The following is a 19,108-nucleotide window of genomic DNA, read 5'->3' as shown; positions in this document are numbered from 1 at the left end:
TCTTCAGGTACCCGCCGCCATCTTCTCCCCTCGTTCTGCCCGACAGGGGTGGGCAGAGCGGGGGGGTTTCCATGGCAACCCCCTGTCGTGCACTGCCATTGGTCAGAATTCATTTCTGACTAATGGCAGGGGATAGGAGGAGATCGCAGCACTGCGACCTCACTCCTATCCCTCAGGATGATCGGGGCTGTCGCTGACAGCTCCGATCATCCCTATTTTCCGGGTGATCGGGTCACCAGAGACCCAATCAGCCCAGAATAGGAGAAAATCGCATGGCCAAATTGACATGCGATTTTCTCCGATTGCCGACATGTGTGTGTGTGGGGGGGGGGGGCGGTCTCAGGACCCCCCTCAGCAATGTGCCGGGATGCCTGCCGAATGATTTCAGCAGGCATTCCAGTCCAGTCCCCAACCAGCTATGTCCTTAAGGACTTGGGATGCAGGGCGTATGCATATGCCCTACGTCCTGAACAGGTTAAAGGGGTACTCCAGGTAAAAAAAAATTTTTTATATATATATCAACTGGCTCCAGAAAGTTAACAGATTTGTAAATTACTTCTATTAAGAAATCTTAATCCTTTCAGTACTTATGAGCTACTGAAGTTGAGTTGTTATTTTCTGTCTAAGTGCTCTCTGATGACACGTGTCTAGGAAACTGTCCAGATTAGAAGCAAATCCCCATAGCAAACCTCTCCTACTCTGTGCAGTTCCCGAGACAAGCAGAGATGTCAGCAGAGAGCACTGGTCAGACAGAAAAGAACTCGACTTCAGCAGCTGATAATTATTGGAAGGATTAAGATTTTTTAATTTGAGTAATTTACAAATCTGTTTAACTTTCTGGAGCCAGTTGATGTAAAAAAATACCCCTTTAAATTAACAAATGACGTCTAACAAGTCCTTTCCTTGAACAGAGAGCACACAGCTGGCTTCAGCCCCTCAGAGAGCTGGGAACCAACCATAGAGCCACCTGGTTAATTCTTCTCCGCACTTCACCCGAATACAACTTGTTCTTCCCTCTATAACCTAAGGAAGGACCCTGTGTAGAGTAGGAGACCCCACTAATCTAACACCTATAGGATCAGAATGTCCTAGAAGCCAGAAGATAGAAGTGATTTTATATGTCTAATCTGCTCATGTCCTGTTACCTTGTAGCCATATATGAGACTCTTTTCCTACCATGTAAAATTATAGAGATGACATCGCTGGATCGGTGACTACGTTATAAAAGAAAAACTTATTTTTCCTCCAATGTCTTTTATTGTTAACAAAAGATAAAAAAAAAAAAATCATTGCTTTTTTTTTATTTAAATGTCTTTTTATCACATCATATATAACAATAATTACATTCTATGTTAATACCCCATAACATCCCAACCCCCCCCCCCCCCCCAAATAAAGAGACCGAAGAGAAGAGGAGAGAAGAAAGGAATCTGTCCATTTCTCCCATGTCTCCACCAGTCTTTTCCCTTCCCTAGTGGATCCTTTGTTTGCCAGTAACTCCTATCTCTTTACTTATTAGATTTATCCAAGTCCTTATATCTGGGACCACCTCTGAAAGACACAATCTTACAATTAATAATCGAGCATAAAAGAGGAATTTCAAGCAAAGTTCTGAATTCTTATTTATTTCCGTATTATCTCCCAAAATAACTACCTCAAATGTAAATGCTATATCTATCCCCAATCTCTTTTTAAGTTCTTGATATATCCTTTCCCAATATTTCTGAATTTTTCTGCACGCCCAAATAATATGGGTGTAATCCGCCTCATTTAGCTGGCATCTTGGGCATTCTGCGTCAAGCCTATACCCAAATCTCCCCAAGTCATCCGGAGCCAGGTGAGTTTTCCACAAAATGTTCCACTGGATAAATCTGTGATCCCTATTAATTGAAACCCTATTAACATTCTTAAACACACGGCCCCAAAAATTTTAATTTTTACACTGAAATTGTTTCATCCACCTCCCTTTGTTTATTTCCACCAATAATTTTTTGTATATTCGGGTCATATCTTTTTTTATTATAGAACCAATTCCCCAAAAATTCAATAATATTATGTGAACAACCTGAAATAGTGTTTTATCTACAGTGCATTTATACGTGTGATATATTTGATAATATCTGAATCTATAGGATTCACCGATATTACATCTTACTTTTAATTCTACAAAAGTGCACGTTTTCCCTTTCACAAAAATGTGTTCAATTAATCTTACCCCAACCTTAATCCAAGAACCACTATCTGTAAAATCATTAAATTCCTTCAACCTAGGGTTAAACCACACCGGTGTAAACCTAAGATTATTTTTTATATGACAAATTCTTTTAAGATTAACCCAAATTTTCCTAAATAATTAGCATTGCGTGATAGTAACAAATCATCGTTACACCACAATAATATTCATATTGCCGCAATAATACAGAAATTACAAACTCTAAATAATAAACTCTTTAGGAAAAAAAGACAGAAATAGATAAACCTGACGTCTAGCATAAAACGTAATAATCAATTATTTAATTAAAAGGTCCAAAAAGTAATCTAAGGAGAACAAGTCTCCAAGGAATTGCTTATGAAATTTTGCCATGAAACAGGTTTCTCAAATTTTGAACTGGGAACTTTTTTTGCACCGATGGTTGGAGGGGGTAGAAGATCTCTAGTATATTGGAATAAGCAGTCTAGTCACCAATAGTAGGTGTGTGATTCAGCAATTCCAGATAGGACAGAAATCCGAAGAAGTAACCGTAAGAAGAACCATTTCCAGAGTAAAATGAATCTTTGTGTTGTAACCAAGCAAATACCGTATATACAGGAGTATAAGCCAAAGCCCCAATTTTACCACAAAAACCTGGGGGGGGGGGGGGAAACCTATTGACTCGAGTATAAGCCTATCATCACCCACTGCAACAAACACCCATCCCCCTCCTGTCATCATCCATCTCCCTCTCATCATCTAATCACCTCCCCAGTTGTAGCTCTCGTGGCAGCAGGTCTTTTCCTGTTGCCTGAGAGCCGGGAAAGGGACAGGTCCGTGACGTCAGGGGAATCCCTGTGTGGCAGAGATCCTACCCCAGCATCACTAGTCAGGGGCCGGATGGACAGACCAGATCAGCTCACTTTTCCCACAGATATGCGGATGGTACCTGTGCAGTCCCTACCATGGATGTGTCTGGGGCCGGCCCGGAGCGGAGAAGGGGGGCCTCACGGTGAAGACAGACGACCCAGACCACCACCACCATCTGTATGCCTGGACTGATGTCAGTACTAATTTTTTTTTTTTCATTCGAGTTTAAGCAGAGGGGGGAATTTTCACCATGAAAAAACATGCTTATACACAAGTATATACAGTAATCGAAATATCTTCCCGCCAGAAAGATTACATTTTCAAGCAAGACCCCTGTATATGTAAAAGAGTCCACGACTCACTCCCACACCTCCAACATTGAGAAGATTCTGTAATACCATGTGACAAAAGGGGAGGAGTAGTCCCATACCCCCGATAATATAACTTTTATGAACTCTCCTGTATACGAATACAGGGGGAGGAGCCACGTGAGCGCTAGAGATAAATCCGCACTGTTCTTCAGAGAGTTGGATATTCAGCTCCTCTTCTCATATAAGATGTCTTTTGGTTACTATTAGGAGCAGAAGAAATCAGATAAGAATAAAGCTTAGATATTATTATTATTTAGGAAATAAATACAATCTCTCTAACCAATTTCAGGGACGTATGTTAGTATAACGCTTAAAACATTGGAGAGTAAAGATAAATTTACTTATAAAACCCCAGAAAGCCTGAGATTCCTCTATGGCCAAAGTCTTAGTAGAAGAATATAAATCTCGTAACGTAAAAGAATGTAAACGTTCCCACAAAGGGGAAGAGGGAAAATGTGTTTAGTAATAACCATAGGGAGTAAAGAAAGTGGGGTTAGGGGAGAAGGGAAATCAGAATCAGTCGTAGAGCAGTCTCGTAATACCGACAAAGTTATATATAAAAGAGGAAAGAACTAGAGAGGCCAAGGAGGAGTGCGGGGGCCACAAAATGGGCCCTATAGAAGGAGGGACTGAGGAGAATTCCATATCCACATGAGGAGGAATATAAAGGGTGTCACGGATCGGCAGGCTGGAGGTGGATCCTCTGTGTCAGAGAGGGTTTGGCGTGGACCGTGTTGGTGGACCGGTTCTAAGTAGCTACTGGTTTTCACCAGAGCCCGCCGCAAAGCGGGATGGTCTTGCAGCGACGGTAGCAACCAGGTCGTATCCACCGGCAACGGCTCAACCTCTCTGACTGCTGAGATAGGCATGGTACAAGGGATAAGGCAAGAGCAAGGTCGGACGTAGCAGAAGGTCAGGGCAGGCAGCAAGGATCGTAGTCAGGGGCAACGGCAGGAGGTCTGGAACACAGGCTAGGAACACACAAGGGAACGCTTTCACTAGGCACAAGGGCAACAAGATCCGGCGCGGGAGTGCAGGGGAAGTGAGGTATAAGTAGAGAGTGCACAGGTGGAAACTAATCAAGCTAATTGGGAAGATTGGGCCAGGCACCATCATTGGTGCACTGGCCCTTTAAATCTAGAGAGCTGGCGCGCGCGCGCCCTAGAGAGCGGAGCCGTGCGCGCCAGAGCATGACAGCCGGGGACCGGGACAGGTAAGTGACTTGGGACGCGATTCGCAAGCGGGCGCGTCCCGCTGTGCGAATCGCATCCCCGACGGCCATGACAGTGCAGCGCTCCCGGTCAGCGGGACCGACCGGGGCGCTGCAGGGAGAGAGACGCCGTGAGCGCTCCGGGGAGGAGCGGGGACCCGGAGCGCTCGGCGTAACAAAGGGGAGGATGAGAAAAAGAAGAGCGAACGAGCTCTAATAATCCAGACGAAGGAAAAGCTTTATAATAAGTGTGTAAATCCGGAAACACAAAACCGCCGTCTAATGTCTTCAGGGTGAGCGTCTATACGGGACACGTGGTCTCTTCTGAATCATAACAAAATTACTAAATAACCATCGGATAGAAGAAAAATAACAATTCCGTACTATGATAGGGACGGACTGTACAAATATAAAATATTATTGGTAAATATAAGATTTAAGAACCTTTTTCCTTCCAATCCACGACATATATGGGAATTTACGAGCGTGTAACTGGGTCTTCAATCCATGTAATAATGGCGCAAAGTGTGAAGTAAAGAGATCTTGTACCAGATGTGATCAGATCTCTAGGGATTTTATACCCCGGGGAGGACAAAGAAAAGGAAAAGAATTACACCGATGTTTACTGAACCCGGGGGACGCTGAGATATTGACGACTTCTCATATAGAAAAATGGATTTTTATGATCTGAGACCGAAAATAGACGTCAAGACGGGAAACGCTGGTCTAGGGTTTGTGATAAATAAAAGTATCTGCAGTGTCTTATGTTCCGAAGAGACGATCTTCAAGGGAGACGCGCGGATCCTGTCTGATGCCTTGAATTAAAGTCTCTATAATCATAATGAGAAGGGGGCGGGGACAACACTGACGTGTTACATTCCCTATATACAACGTCAGGGACAATATTACATTTATTATAAGTCCAGTGTGCGGAGATGAATATAAGAATAATAAATCATATAAGAAAAAACTTTTATCAACTCCTTAACGACGCAGGACGTATACTTACGTCCTGCGCCGGCTCCTGCGATATAACGTGGGGTCACGCAGTGACCCTGTGTCATATTGTGTCGGTCCCGGTGGCCATCAACAGCCGGGACCCGCGGCTAATACAGGACATCACCTATCGCGGTGATGCCTTGTATTAACCCTTCAGATGCGGCGATCAAAGTTGACCGCCGCTTCCCGAACAGCTTACAAAATACCTGGAGGGACCCTACCTGCCTCCTCGGTGTCCGATCGGCGAATGACTGCTCCATGCCTGAGATCCAGGCAAGAGCAGTCAAGCGCTGATAACGCTGATCAATGGCATGTTAATGCATGCCAGTGATCAGCGTAAAAGATCAGTGTGTGCAGTGTTATAGGTCCCTATGGGAGCTATAACACTGCAAAAAAAAAAAAAAGTTTGAATCACCCCCCTTTTCCCATTATAAAAAAAAAAAAAAGTGTAAATAAAAATAAACATATGTGGTATCGCCGAGTGCGTAAATGTCCGAACTATAAAAATATATTGTTAATTAAACCGCACGGTCAATGGCGTACGCGCAAAAAATTCCAAACTTCAAAATAGCGTATTTTTGGTTACTTTTTATACCATTAAAAAATGAATAAAAAACGATCAAAAAAAAAAGTACCGATAAAAACTTCAGATCATGGCGCAAAAAATGAGCCCTCATACCGCCCCGTATACAGAAAAATTAAAAAGTTATAGGGGTCAGAAGATGACATTTTTAAACGTATAAATTTTCCTGCATGTAGTTATGATTTTTTCCAGAAGTGCGACAAAATCACCTATATAAGTAGGGGATCATTATAACCGTATGGACCTACAGAATAATGATAAGGTGTCATTTTTACCAAAAAGTGCACTGCATAGAAACGGAAGCCCCCAAAAGTTACAAAATGGTGTTTTTTCTTCAAATTTGTCTTACAATGATTTTTTTTTCCGTTTTGCCGTGCATTTTTGGGTAAAATGACTAATGTCACTGCAAAGTAGAATTGGTGGTGCAAAAAATAAGCCATAATATGGAATTTTAGGTGGAAAATTAAAAGGGTTATGATTTTTTTAAGGTAAGGAGGAAAAAACGAAAATGCAAAAACTGAAAAACTTTGACATCTCTGTCCATTTTAGGAACTGTCCAGAGCAGCATATGTTTGGTATGGGGATTTTCTCCTACTCTGGACAGTTCATAAAATGGACAGAGATGTCAGCAGAGAGCACTGTGGTTGTGATGTCAACAGAGAGCTCTGTGTTCCAAAAAGAAAATAATTTCCTCTGTAGTATTCAGCAGCTAATAAGTACTGGAAGGATTAAGATTTTTATATTAAAATAATTTACAAATCTGTTTAACTTTCTGGCACCAGTTGATTTAAAAAAAAAAGTTGAACAATTGGTAACAAGTTTGGAGATGCAGTATATGATATATGTATAAATGTCAGATATCCTATGTACATGGTGAATATATAGATGTGTTATCTGCATCATTTATTGCTCTGAATTGGCTTCTCTCCTGTGTGAGTTCTTTGATGTACAACAAGGTCTGATTTCCGAGTAAAACATTTACCACATTCTAAACATGAAAATGGCTTCTCCCCTGTGTGAGTTCTTTGATGTCTAAGAAGACTTGATTTGTCAGGAAAACACTTTCTACATTCTGAACATGAATATGGTCTCTCCCCTGTGTGAGTTCTTTGATGTCGAGTAACATCTGATTTCCAAGTAAAACATTTCCCACATTCTGAACATGAAAATGGCTTCTCCCCTGTGTGAGTTCTTTGATGTACAACAAGACCTGATTTATTAGTAAAACATTTCTCACATTCTGAGCATGAAAATAGCTTCTCCGCCCTGTGAGTGCTTTGATGTTGAACAAGATTTTTTTTCCCAGGAAAACATTTCCCACATTCTGAACATGAAAATGGCTTCACCCCTGTGTGAGTTCTTTGATGTACAACAAGACTTGATTCATTAGTAAAACATTTCTCACATTCTGAACATGAAAATGGCTTCTCCCCTGTGTGAGTTCTTTGATGTTGAACAAGATTTGTTTTCCCAGGAAAACATTTCCCACATTCTGAACATGAAAATGGTTTCTCTGCTGTGTGAGTTCTTTCATGTCGAGTAACACCTGATTTTGAAGTAAAACATTTCCCACATTCTGAACATGAAAATGGCTTTTCCCCTGTGTGAGTTCTTTGATGTTTAACAAGAATTGATTTGTCATTAAAACATTTTCCACATTCTGAACATGAAAATGGCTTCTCCCCTGTGTGAGTTCTTTTATGTTGAACAAGATGTGATTTCTTAATAAAACATTTCCCACATTCTGAGCATGAATATGGATTCTCCCCTTTGTGAGTTCTTTGATGCTGAAGAAAAGTTGATTTCCGAGTAAAACATTTCCCACATTCTAAACATGAAAATTCCCCTGTGTGAGTTCTTTGATGTCTACGAAGACTTGATTTGTCAGTAAAACACTTTCTACATTCTGAACATGAAAATGGCTTCTCTGCTGTGTGAGTTATTTGATGTCTAAGAAGACTTGATTTGTCAGTAAAACATTTCCCACATTCTGAGCATGAATATGGTTTCCTTCCTGTAAGAGCTCGGTGACTTTTATTTTGCTGAACATCCTGTGATGAGTGAGAAGACAGGACCTGTATATAAGGATGAGATGACAGATCTTGGCTGTGAAGGGCTGAGGGTGTATCTGGGATAATGGAATGTTCTTCATATGTATCTTGTGTGATATCATCATCTGCTTTATAATCTGAAGATATAAGATTCTCCTCTGATCTCCTGCTACAAGAATCTGCAGAGAATAACACAGATTTTATTATCAGCATTAACCCCTTAACAACCCAGGACATTTTTGCATTTCTAAGCAATAGTACTTTGTACCCTTCATTTTAAAATAAGATTTACTGCAAAACTGAAGAAAGATAGTTGCTCTGATAGCGGAGCAGCCATACAACAGTGGTGTCAAACTGTGGCCCTCCAGATGTTGCAAAACTTCAACTCCCAGCATGCCTGGACACCAAAGGTCTGTCTGCCTCCTTCAGAGGATGCACACTGTCTCCAAAAGGTAAATCAAGGCTTCCCTCTCATGGTATCCCTTAGTGCAGTGGTCGTCAAACTGCGGTCCTCCAGATGTTGCAAAACTTCAACTCCCAGCATGCCCGGGAGTTGAAGTTTTGTAACATCTGGAGGGCCACAGTTTGACACCACTGCCTTACAAGGAGCAGGGACACCCGTCTATGACAATCATGTGGACACAGCCTCAGGGAAAATCACTGCTATGGGGCCCGGTCAGGGACCAGATGACCGTGCCCCCCAATCCACCTGACCCCGCAGGTTATAATGGAGCAGTCATCCAAACCGCCCCCTTTATAATCCTCATGCCAGCCAGAGAATTCAGACAAAGGATAGGGGATAGGTTATAGATCACGGGGGTCTGACCCTTGGGACTCCCTGCGATCTCCTGAACGGGGCCCTGGGACCCCCCACGATCTATAACCTCTCCCCTATCCTGTCTAGGCTGAGAGTATCACATTTTGGTCTTTTGTCTATTAATGTGTATAGAAAGACTTATGTCCTAATAAAGTTAGTGAAAATTTCCTGGAACCAAGTTATAAGGGGAACCTTTATTTTTAATGATTTTCGCTCACGACTCGCCAGCCGCACCTATACCTCCATTTGGACCTACACAGGTGACCCGAACCGGAACATTTCCGTAGCAGAGGGACAGAATAAAGGGATTTAAAGGGCTACTCCACTGCTAGACAGGTTATTCCTTATCCAAAGGATGGGGGGATAAGATGTATGATCGCGGGGTCTGGCTGCTGGGGCCCCCAGGATCTCCCGCAGCATTGGGCATTATAAGCAAACTCCAGATTCCTGGAGCAGTGGTTCTGACGTCACGGCCACGCCCCCTTGTGATGTAGCGCCCCCCCACGTCACAATCACAGCCTCTGGCTCAGAGCGTTCTGAACAAAAAGTTAAAATCACTGAAGCACTGGAGTACCCCTTTTAACTCCTGAAGGACTGAGGGCGTACCTATACGCCCGAGTCCGATCCCGTTCTATAATGCGGGGCCACAGCGTCATCTGCGGCATCCCGAACAGCTGTAGGACAGAAGGAGAGTCCCCTTACCTGCCTCCTGGTGTCCGATCGCCAAATGACTGCTCAGTGCCTGAGATCCAGGCATGAGCAGTCAAGCGGCAGAATCACTGATCAATGCTTTCCTATGAGAAACCATTGATAAATGTAAAAGATCAGTGTGTGCAGTTATAGCCCCCTATGGGATAACAATGATCAGTATAAGAGATCAGTGTGTGCAGTGTTATAGTCTCCTATGGGATAACAATGATCAGTATAAGAGATCAGTGTGTGCAGTGTTATAGTCTCCTATGGGATAACAATGATCAGTATAAGAGATCAGTGTGTGGAGTGTTATAGTCTTCTATCGGATAACAATGATCAGTGTAAGATCAGTGTGTGCAGTGTTATAGTCTCCTAAGGGATAACAATGATCAGTATAATAGATCAGTGTGTGCAGTGTTATAGTCTTCTATCGGATAACAACGATCAGTGTAAGATCAGTGTGTGCTGTTTTATAGTCTCCTATGGGATAACAATGATCAGTATAAGAGATCAGTGTGTGCAGTGTTATAGTCTTCTATGGGATAACAATAATCAGTGTAAAAGATCAGTGTGTGCAGCGTGATAGCCTCCTATGGGATAACAATGATCAGTGTAAGAGATCAGTGTTTGCAGTGTTATATTCTCCTATGGGATAACAATGATCAGTGTAAGAGATCAGTGTGTGCAGTGTTATAGTCTCCTATGGTATAACAATGATCAATGTAAAATATCTGTGTGCAGTGTTACAGCCACTAGAGGGAGCTATAACACTGCAAAAAAAAGTGGAAAAAAAAGTGAATAATAAAAAACCAGTGTAAATAAAAATAAATATATGTGGCATCGGCGTGTGCGGAAATGTCCAAATTATAAAAATATATCATTAATTAAACCGCACGGTCAACGGCGTGCGCGCAAAAAAATTCCAAAGTCCAAAATAGTGTATTTTTGGTCACTTTTTATATCATGAACAAATGAATAAAAAGCGATCAAAAAGTCCAATCAATACATAAATGGTACCAATACAAACTTCAGACCACGGCGCAAAAAATGAGCCCTCATACCGGCCCGTATGCGGAAAAATTAAAAAGTTATAGAGGTCAGAAGATGACCGTTTTAAACGTATTAATTTTCGTACGACAAAATCAAACCTATATAAGTAGGGGATCATTATAATCGTATGGACCTACAGAATATAGAGAAGGGGACATTTTTACCGAAAAATGCACTGCGTAGAAACGGAAGCCCCCAAAAGTTACAAAATTTAGTTTTTTCTTCAATTTTGTCGCACAATGATTTTTTTATCCGTTTCGCCGTAGATTTTTTGGTAAAATGACTGATGTCCTTACAAAGTAGAATTGGTGGCGCAAAAAGTAAGCCTCATATGGATTTTTAGGTGCAAAATTGAAAGAGTTATGATTTTTAAAAGGTAAGGAGGAAAAAACAAGAGTGCAAAAACTGAAAAACGCTGGGTCCTTAAGGGGTTAAAGGAAAACTCTAGTCCATGAGTACTTATTCCCTAGTCACAGAATCTTGTGGGGATAAATGTTTGATCACGCGGGGTCCCGTTTGTGTATCTCCGGCTCTCCCATAGAGATTCATGGAGAGACATGTCGGGCACCTCTTGGTGCGGCGGTCGACAGTAATCCCTGCACGGAGCGGAGGTCACCTGTGCCTGGAGAGATCTGGGGTGTCGGGCAGGAGATCAGGGGGGGGGCCCGGCGGTCGGACCCCCCCCCCCCGATCAGACACTTATCCCCTATCCTCAGGATTCTTTGGAAGGTACCAGCGCCATCTTGTGTAGCGTTTCGGACATAAGTTTGCAGCTTCTTTGTCACTGACTGACCTTTGGTAGGACCCATAGCTGGGCTAACTGAACTAAAGCTTTCCGGGGTCTTTGGGGCAGAAGAAAGTGTCCAGGGCAAATAAAGACATGGGATCTATGCAGAGTTACTGCAACATGAGGAAGGGTTTGGGTTCATGGAGAACTGGGCTGACTTCGCTGTCGGTTACCGACTCTACCGTAGGGACGGGCTGCACCTCAATGGGGAGGGTGCAGCTGTGCTTGGGGAGAAGATGGCTAGAAGGGTGGAGGAGTGTTTAGGGACTTGGGGGGAGGGAACCTACAGCAAAGAGGGGGAAGATAGTGTAGATAGAGAGGTGGGAATTATAAATGTACCTGGGGGTGGAGCGCAGGGAGGGGTTAGAATAGTTAATAGGAATAAGCTTCATAGGAAAATAAAACTTACACCCTTGAATCCCATTAACCCCAATAACATAAAGGATGGAAATGTAAAGTGTATGTTCACAAATGCCAGAAGCCTAGCAAATAAAATGGGGGAGCTTGAGGCCTTGATACTGGAGGAACAAATTGATATAGTTGGGGTCACTGAGACATGGCTGGTGATATAGTTGGGGTCACTGAGACATGGCTGGACTCCTCGCATGACTGGGCTGTTAATCTGCAGGGTTTACATTGTTTCGCAAGGATAGAATGAACAGAAAAGGTGGTGGAGTCTGTCTGTATGTAAGAAGTGGTATGAAAGTCAGTGTGAACGATGCCATAGTGTGTGATGATTTTGAGGAGGTGGAATCACTGTGGGTAGAATTACAAAAGGAGGGAAATACTGAAAAAATAGTATTTGGTGTAATCTACAGACCCCCTAATATCACTGAAGAGATAGAAGGTCGGCTGTATAAACAAATAGAGAGGGCCGCCCGGGCAGGTACAGTGGTAATAATGGGAGATTTTAACTATCCAGATATAGATTGGGGTCCGGGGTTGGCTAAAACTACAAAGGGGCGACAATTCCTAAATGTATTGCAGGATAATTTTATGGGCCAGTTTGTGGAGGACCCAACAAGAAGTGATGCCTTGTGGGATCTGATCAATTCCAACAACGCAGAGCTGGTTGGTAATGTAACTGTGCGGGAAAACCTTGGGAATAGCGACCACAATATAGTTACTTTTGACTTAAAATGTAGAAAACAAAGACAGACGGGGAAGGCAAAAACATATAACTTTAAAAAGGCAAATTTCCCTGGGCTGAGGGCTGCACTACAGGACATAGACTGGGGGGAGGTGTTGTCAAATACTGATACAGAAGGTAAATGGGACATCTTTATATCAACTCTAAATAACTATACAGCTAAATATATACCAAAGGGGAACAAATATAAACGATTAAAACTAAATCTTACATGGCTGACACATGATGTTAAAAGAGCAATAAACAACAAAAAAATAGCCTTCAAAAAATACAAATCTGATGGGTCAGCTATAACATTTAAACAGTACAAAGAGCTTAATAAAATCTGTAAAAATGTAATAAAAACAGCAAAAATTCAAAATGAGAGACAGGTGGCCAAAGAAAGCAAAACTAATCTTAAATATTTTTTTAGATATATAAATACTAAAAAACCAAGGACAGAGCATGTAGGACCCCTTAATAATGATAATGGGGAGGTTGTCACAGGTGATAAAGAGAAGGCGGAGCTACTGAATGGGTTCTTTAGTTCTGTATATACTAGGGAAAAAGGAGCTGACATTGGCCAGGTCAGTGCTGGTAACACATCATGTACAGGTCAGTGCTGGTAACACATCATGTACAGGTCAGTGCTGGTAACACATCATGTACAGGTCAGTGCTGGTAACACATCATGTACAGGTCAGTGCTGGTAACACATCATGCAATGTACTGAACTGGTGTTACGCCGAGCGCTCCGGGTCCCCGCTCCTCCCCGGAGCGCTCGCAACATCCTCGCTACTGCAGCGCCCCGGTCAGATCTACTGACCGGGTGCGCTGCGATACCGCCCCCAGCCGGGATGCGATTCGCGATGCGGGTGGCGCCCGCTCGCGATGCGCACCCCGGCTCCCGTACCTGACTCGCTCTCCGTCGGTCCTGTCCCGGCGCGCGCGGCCCCGCTCCCTAGGGCGCGCGCGCGCCGGGTCTCTGCGATTTAAAGGGCCACTGCGCCGCTGATTGGCGCAGTGGTTCTAATCAGTGTGTTCACCTGTGCACTCCCTATGTATACCTCACTTCCCCTTCCCTTCCTTGCCGGATCTTGTTGCCATTGTGCCAGTGAAAGCGTTTCCTAGTGTGTTCCTAGCCTGTGTTCCAGACCTCCTGCCGTTGCCCCTGACTACGATCCTTGCTGCCTGCCCCGACCTTCTGCTACGTCCGACCTTGCTCTTGTCTACTCCCTTGTACCGCGCCTATCTTCAGCAGTCAGAGAGGTTGAGCCGTTGCTAGTGGATACGACCTGGTTACTACCGCCGCTGCAAGACCATCCCGCTTTGCGGCGGGCTCTGGTGAATACCAGTAGTAACTTAGAACCGGTCCACTAGCACGGTCCACGCCAATCCCTCTCTGGCACAGAGGATCCACCTCCTGCCAGCCGGCATCGTGACAACTGGCTTAATGTAGAGATGGTACAAGGTAAGTTAAGTGATATAAATGAAAGCAAATCTCCAGGGCCAGATGGACTACACCCAAGAGTTCTTAGAGAGGTAAGTTCAGTAATATCTGTACCCCTGTTCATGATATTTAGAGATTCTCTGGTGTCTGGTATTGTGCAAAGGGACTGGCGCAAGGCTAATGTGGTAGCAATCTTCAAGAAGGGCTCTAGGTCTTCCCCAGGAAACTATAGACCGGTAAGTCTAACGTGCATTGTGGGTAAATTGTTTGAAGGACTTATAAGGGATTACATACAGGAATACATAGGGGATAATAGTATTATAAGTGATAGCCAGCATGGGTTTACTAAGGATAGAAGTTGTCACCAATCTAATTTGCTTTTATGAAGAGGTGAGTAGAAGCCTTGACAGAGGAATGGCTGTGGATATAGAGGGGGGCTGTGTATATAGAGGGGGGCTGTGTATATAGAGGGGGGGGGCTGTGGATATAGAGGGGGGCTGTGTATATAGAGGGGGGGCTGTGGATATAGTGTTTCTGGATTTTGCTAAAGCGTTTGATACTGTCCCTCACAGACGTCTGACAGGTAAGTTAAGGTCCTTGGGCTTGGAAACTTTAGTTTGTAACTGGATTGAACACTGGCTCATGGATCGTACCCAGAGAGTGGTGGTCAATGATTCGTACTCTGATTGGTCCCCGGTTATTAGTGGTGACCCCAAGGTTCAGTACTGGGCCCGCTGTTGTTTAATTTATTTATCAATGATATAGAGGATGGTAATAACAGCTCTGTTTCTATCTTTGCAGATTACACCAAGCTTTGTAGCACGGTACAGTCTATAGAGGATGTATATATAGTGGGGGGGGGGGGGGCTGTGTATATAGAGGGGGGCTGTGTATATAGAGGGGGGGCTGTGTATATAGAGGATGTGCATAAGTTACAAGATGACTTGGATAGACTAAGTGTCTGGGCCTCCACTTGGCAAATGAGGTTGTGGATAAATGTAAAGTTATGCATCTGGGTACTAATAACCTGCATGCGTCGTATGTCTTAGGGAGGCTGTGTATATAGAGGGGGGGCTGTGTATATAGAGGGGGGCTGTGTATACTAATAACCTGCATGCGTCGTATGTCTTAGGGGGGATTAAACTGGCAGAGTCACTGGTAGAGAAAGATCTGGGTGACTTGTAGATCACAGACTACAGAATAGCACAATGTCAGACTGCTGCTTCCAAAGCCGGCAGGATATTGTCATGTATCAAAAGAGGCCTGGACTCAAGGGACAGGGACATAATACTCCCCCTTTATAAAGCATTGGTACGGCCTCACCTGGAATATGCTGTTCAGTTTTGGGCACCTGTTCATAAAAGGGACACTGCGGAGTTGGAAAGGGTGCAGAGACGTGCGACTAAACTTATATGGGGCATGGGACATCTTAGCTATGATGACCGATTAAAGGAGTTACAATTGTTTAGTCTTGAGAAGAGACGTTTAAGGGGGGATATGATAAACGTATATAAGTATATAAATGGCCCATACAAAAAATATGGAGAAAAACTGTTCCAGGTTAAACCCCCCCCAAAGGACGAGGGGGCACTCCCTCCGTCTGGAGAAGAAAAGGTTTAGTCTAAAGGGGCGACACGCCTTCTTTACCGTGAGGACTGTGAATTTATGGAACGGTCTACCTCAGGAACTGGTCACAGCAGGAAAAATTAACAGCTTTAAAACAGGATTAGATACATTCCTGAAACAAAATAGCATTAATGCTTATGAAGAAATATAAAATCCCATCCCTTCCCCAATATTGCGCCACACCCCTACCCCTTAATTCCCTGGTTGAACTTGATGGACATATGTCTTTTTTCGACCGTACTAACTATGTAACTATGAGTCCGCTCAGCATACAAAAGGGAAGAGAACGACTCCAGGAAGACGTCACCTGTTAGTCACTGCTGGGATCTACTGCTATATGGTCTCTATATGGGGGAATATTAGTCTGTATATAATGTGTTTGATTCATTAACAGTATGGCGGTATTATTCAGTCACTATGTAGTGGTGATGGTATCAAGTCGACTGATATAGAGTCAATATAGAGGGGGAGGGGGATAGTATTTGCCCTGAAGTCCCAAAGATTCTAGTTACACCAATACTTCCCAAAAATATTATTGTAGCCGGTGACTGAATAGAATCTGTGACCCTTCTCTGTATTTAGTGGTTACTACTCACCTGGGTTATTACCTGTAGGAACGTCCTCCTTATACTGCTCATCACTGCTCACATCTGTCTCTTCTTCTACTTTTACTATTATGTCTGGAGCATTAATATAGATCAGATCTTTCCCTGAAGGAATGTCCTCCTTATACTGATCATCACCGCTCACATCTGTCTCTTCTTCTACTTTTACTATTATGTCTGTAGCATTAATATAGATCAGATCTTTCTCTGTAGGAATGTTCTCCTTATACTGCTCATCACCGCTCACATCTGTCTCTTCTTCTTTCTTTATGTCTGTAGCATTAATATTGATCAGATCTTTGCCTGCAGGAATGTACTCTTTATACTGCTCATTACCGCTCACATCTGTCTCTTCTTCTTCCTTTATATCTGTAGCATTAATATAAATTACATTTTTCCCTGTAGTAATGACCTCCATATTCTGTTCATCAGGAGGACGGGGACACCTCTCTGGTGCTGTTCTCTTACTGGATCTGACTGTAGGGAACACATAAAGAGACTGAATTCATTCTTTACATACAAATAATGAGAGGACGTGTGTATATAGTCATGTCTATTACCTGGTGATGTGAGGGGCTGCTGATCCTCCATCATGACCTGATCCTTGTACTGATCCTTGTGTCCTTCTACATACTCCCACTCCTCCATGGAGAAATAGACCGCCACGTCCTGACACCTTATAGGAACCTGTATTGTGAATAAACATTTAATTCTATACAATTCCAGGATGTTATATGGAGACATTTGAGGGGATATTCCTGCACATGATTTATCTTCTTGCTCTCGGATGATGAGGTGAATACTTGTGGGGGCAGATCCTCTATATTATGGTCACATGTCCCGAACTGACCGCAAGTCTGATGGTCCAGCTGTCAGTTCAGGTCATTATACCCAAAGCGCCCGTCCCATGGAGTGTAAGGAGTTAAGTGATATTTCATAGTATCACTGCTCCCCTCCCCCGGGACTATATAGATGGCTGCTTACTGTCTGGCCCCTAAGGATAGAATTGGCAGTGCTGTGCGCCACTTAACCCTAGCTAGACTGGTTGCTCTTATCCCAGCGAGTAGAAGGGACAATAAGCAGCTATCTGTATAGTGTGTGGCCCCAAAAAAGTAAAGTAGCAATGCATCACCACCATTTAACTCCTTCATGGCTGACTGGGCCGGAGGTATATAATGTATAGCCATGGGCCCAGCTCCGGAGCAGGAGACGCATCAAATCTGGCATATCTTCTGCTCTTGTGCAGGAAACCCCTTTCAGAGCAGGGACTCCTGTCATTAAAGTGATAAGATTTGGAGGGGAGGGAGGCCGCTACCAGTCTATGACGCACAGTCAGGAGTTCAGCACGATTCATAGTCCCTAGGACCTACCTGCTATCAGCATCTGGGACTCATTGCTAATGCCGGACATCACCAATGCCAAAAATCTATTTCCGGTAGCTCAGTGGAGCTGATAAGGACACCCACAGTGAAATAGCGGGGTCCCGGTCAGCTGAGAGAACGTGTGGAGGTCCCTAACCTCGCTCCACGCTGTCTGAACGACGCTCCAATCCTGCAGGCAGCCTCAGCATCACAGCATTGATCAGTGTATGTAATCTATAGATTCCATGTTATAGTCTACTACAGGGACTAAAAAACTGGGAATAAGGGAAAAAGAACATTAACTTAATGTGAATAAGCCCCTCCCCTAATAAACGATTGAATCTTCCCCATTTACCAATTTTTTTAAATAAAATAATGTAAACAAAAAATAAATCTAAACATATGTGTAACCACACGGTCAATGGCGTAAACGTAAAAAAATACAACTTCATGGTCCAAAAGAAAAGTCTTAAAAAGCGATAAAATCTCATCAAAATTAGTTGTTCCAATAAAAATTACAGATCACAGCGCAAAAAATGACTTTCATACATCCCTGTATACGGAATAATAAGAGAGTTATAGGGGACAAGGTAGGACAATCTGATACAGACTCATTATTGTACAAAAAGTTAGAATTTTTTTATATTTTAAAAGTGTTAAAATAAAACCTATATAAATCATTTATCATTGTAATTGTTTGGACCTAAAGAATAAAGAGAATTATTACCGTAATGTGCACTGCGTAAAAACAGAAGACCCCAGATTTCACCCCACAAATAAACATTTGTGTCCCTTGTTGTAGATTTTGCAGTAAAATGAGTGATGTCATTACAAAGTACAAACCGGTGGTGAAAAAAACAAGAACAAGAAGCCTCATATGGGTTTGTAAAGAGGGAATTACAATCATTATGGCGATTAGAAGGAGAGGAGGAAGACATTAAAAAGAGAAATCACTGTGTCCTTAAGGGGTTAAAACGCAAAACTGTTGGGTTCTGAAGGGGTTAATAGTACAAAAAAACATCTAACAGCAACATGTGACCACACACATACCTCCACCTGCAGAGCTGTACAGGAGCCGTGTACTTACAGGACCTGCGATGATGTCACAGTCATGTGATCAATCGGGACTCTGCTGTCACATGACCATTCTCACAGGTCCTTAACTCATAATCCCGTCTATCCTGCACTGCTGACCTCCGCCCACTCCTGTCACATGATTCTCCCAACAGATCCTTTAGCCACAGTCACATCTTTACTGCTATACTTTGCCCCCAAATGTACTGGTCACATGATTGTGACATCATCACAGGTCCTA

General features: G+C 43.1%; 2 protein-coding genes across 4 annotated transcripts in view; one reads left to right on the top strand and one right to left on the bottom strand.

Moving 5' to 3' along the window:
* The window catches only part of LOC130342044 (oocyte zinc finger protein XlCOF22-like), an 81,485-nt gene that overhangs the window by 50,888 nt on the left and 11,489 nt on the right, over nucleotides 1–19,108 (top strand). Inside the window, exon 5 of the mRNA XM_056554247.1 lies at nucleotides 14,436–14,448. Coding sequence (XP_056410222.1) covers nucleotides 14,436–14,448 — 13 coding nt within the window. The remainder of the gene's footprint in view (nucleotides 1–14,435; nucleotides 14,449–19,108) is intronic.
* LOC130342043 (oocyte zinc finger protein XlCOF22-like) lies at nucleotides 1,393–18,972 on the bottom strand. Of its 3 annotated transcripts, XM_056554242.1 has the most exons (4): nucleotides 18,844–18,972; nucleotides 16,993–17,119; nucleotides 16,424–16,909; nucleotides 5,563–8,454 (listed from the first exon to the last, which is right to left on the bottom strand). In XM_056554242.1, the coding sequence occupies exons 2-4, from the start codon at nucleotides 17,078–17,080 to the stop codon at nucleotides 7,124–7,126; spliced, it is 1,905 nt and encodes a 634-aa protein (XP_056410217.1). In that variant the 5' UTR covers nucleotides 17,081–17,119; nucleotides 18,844–18,972; the 3' UTR covers nucleotides 5,563–7,123. The 3 variants fall into 3 exon arrangements, with proteins under 3 accessions (XP_056410215.1, XP_056410216.1, XP_056410217.1); XM_056554240.1 differs by lacking the exon at nucleotides 18,844–18,972 and having other exon boundaries at nucleotides 1,393–8,454; nucleotides 16,993–17,343; XM_056554241.1 differs by lacking the exon at nucleotides 18,844–18,972 and having other exon boundaries at nucleotides 1,393–8,454; nucleotides 16,424–16,905; nucleotides 16,993–17,343.

The sequence above is a fragment of the Hyla sarda genome, unplaced genomic scaffold (genome assembly GCF_029499605.1).
Source record: "Hyla sarda isolate aHylSar1 unplaced genomic scaffold, aHylSar1.hap1 scaffold_635, whole genome shotgun sequence".
Taxonomy (NCBI): Eukaryota; Metazoa; Chordata; class Amphibia; order Anura; family Hylidae; genus Hyla; species Hyla sarda.
The sequence above is the reverse complement of the archived record's forward strand: the minus strand, read 5'-3'. Positions and strand labels throughout refer to the sequence as shown.

What these genes read in the sequence shown, in the direction of transcription:
- LOC130342043 (XM_056554240.1), bottom strand. Translation starts at nt 17,176, where the DNA reads ATGTCTCCATATAACATCCTGGAATTGTATAGAATTAAATGTTTATTC. An exon ending in GCAGCCCCTCACATCACCAG is followed by an intron (nt 16,910 to 16,992) that starts GTAATAGACATG and finishes TGTTCCCTACAG; the next exon opens with TCAGATCCAGTAAGAGAACA. An exon ending in TCCTACAGGTAATAACCCAG is followed by an intron (nt 8,455 to 16,423) that starts GTGAGTAGTAAC and finishes TATTCTCTGCAG; the next exon opens with ATTCTTGTAGCAGGAGATCA.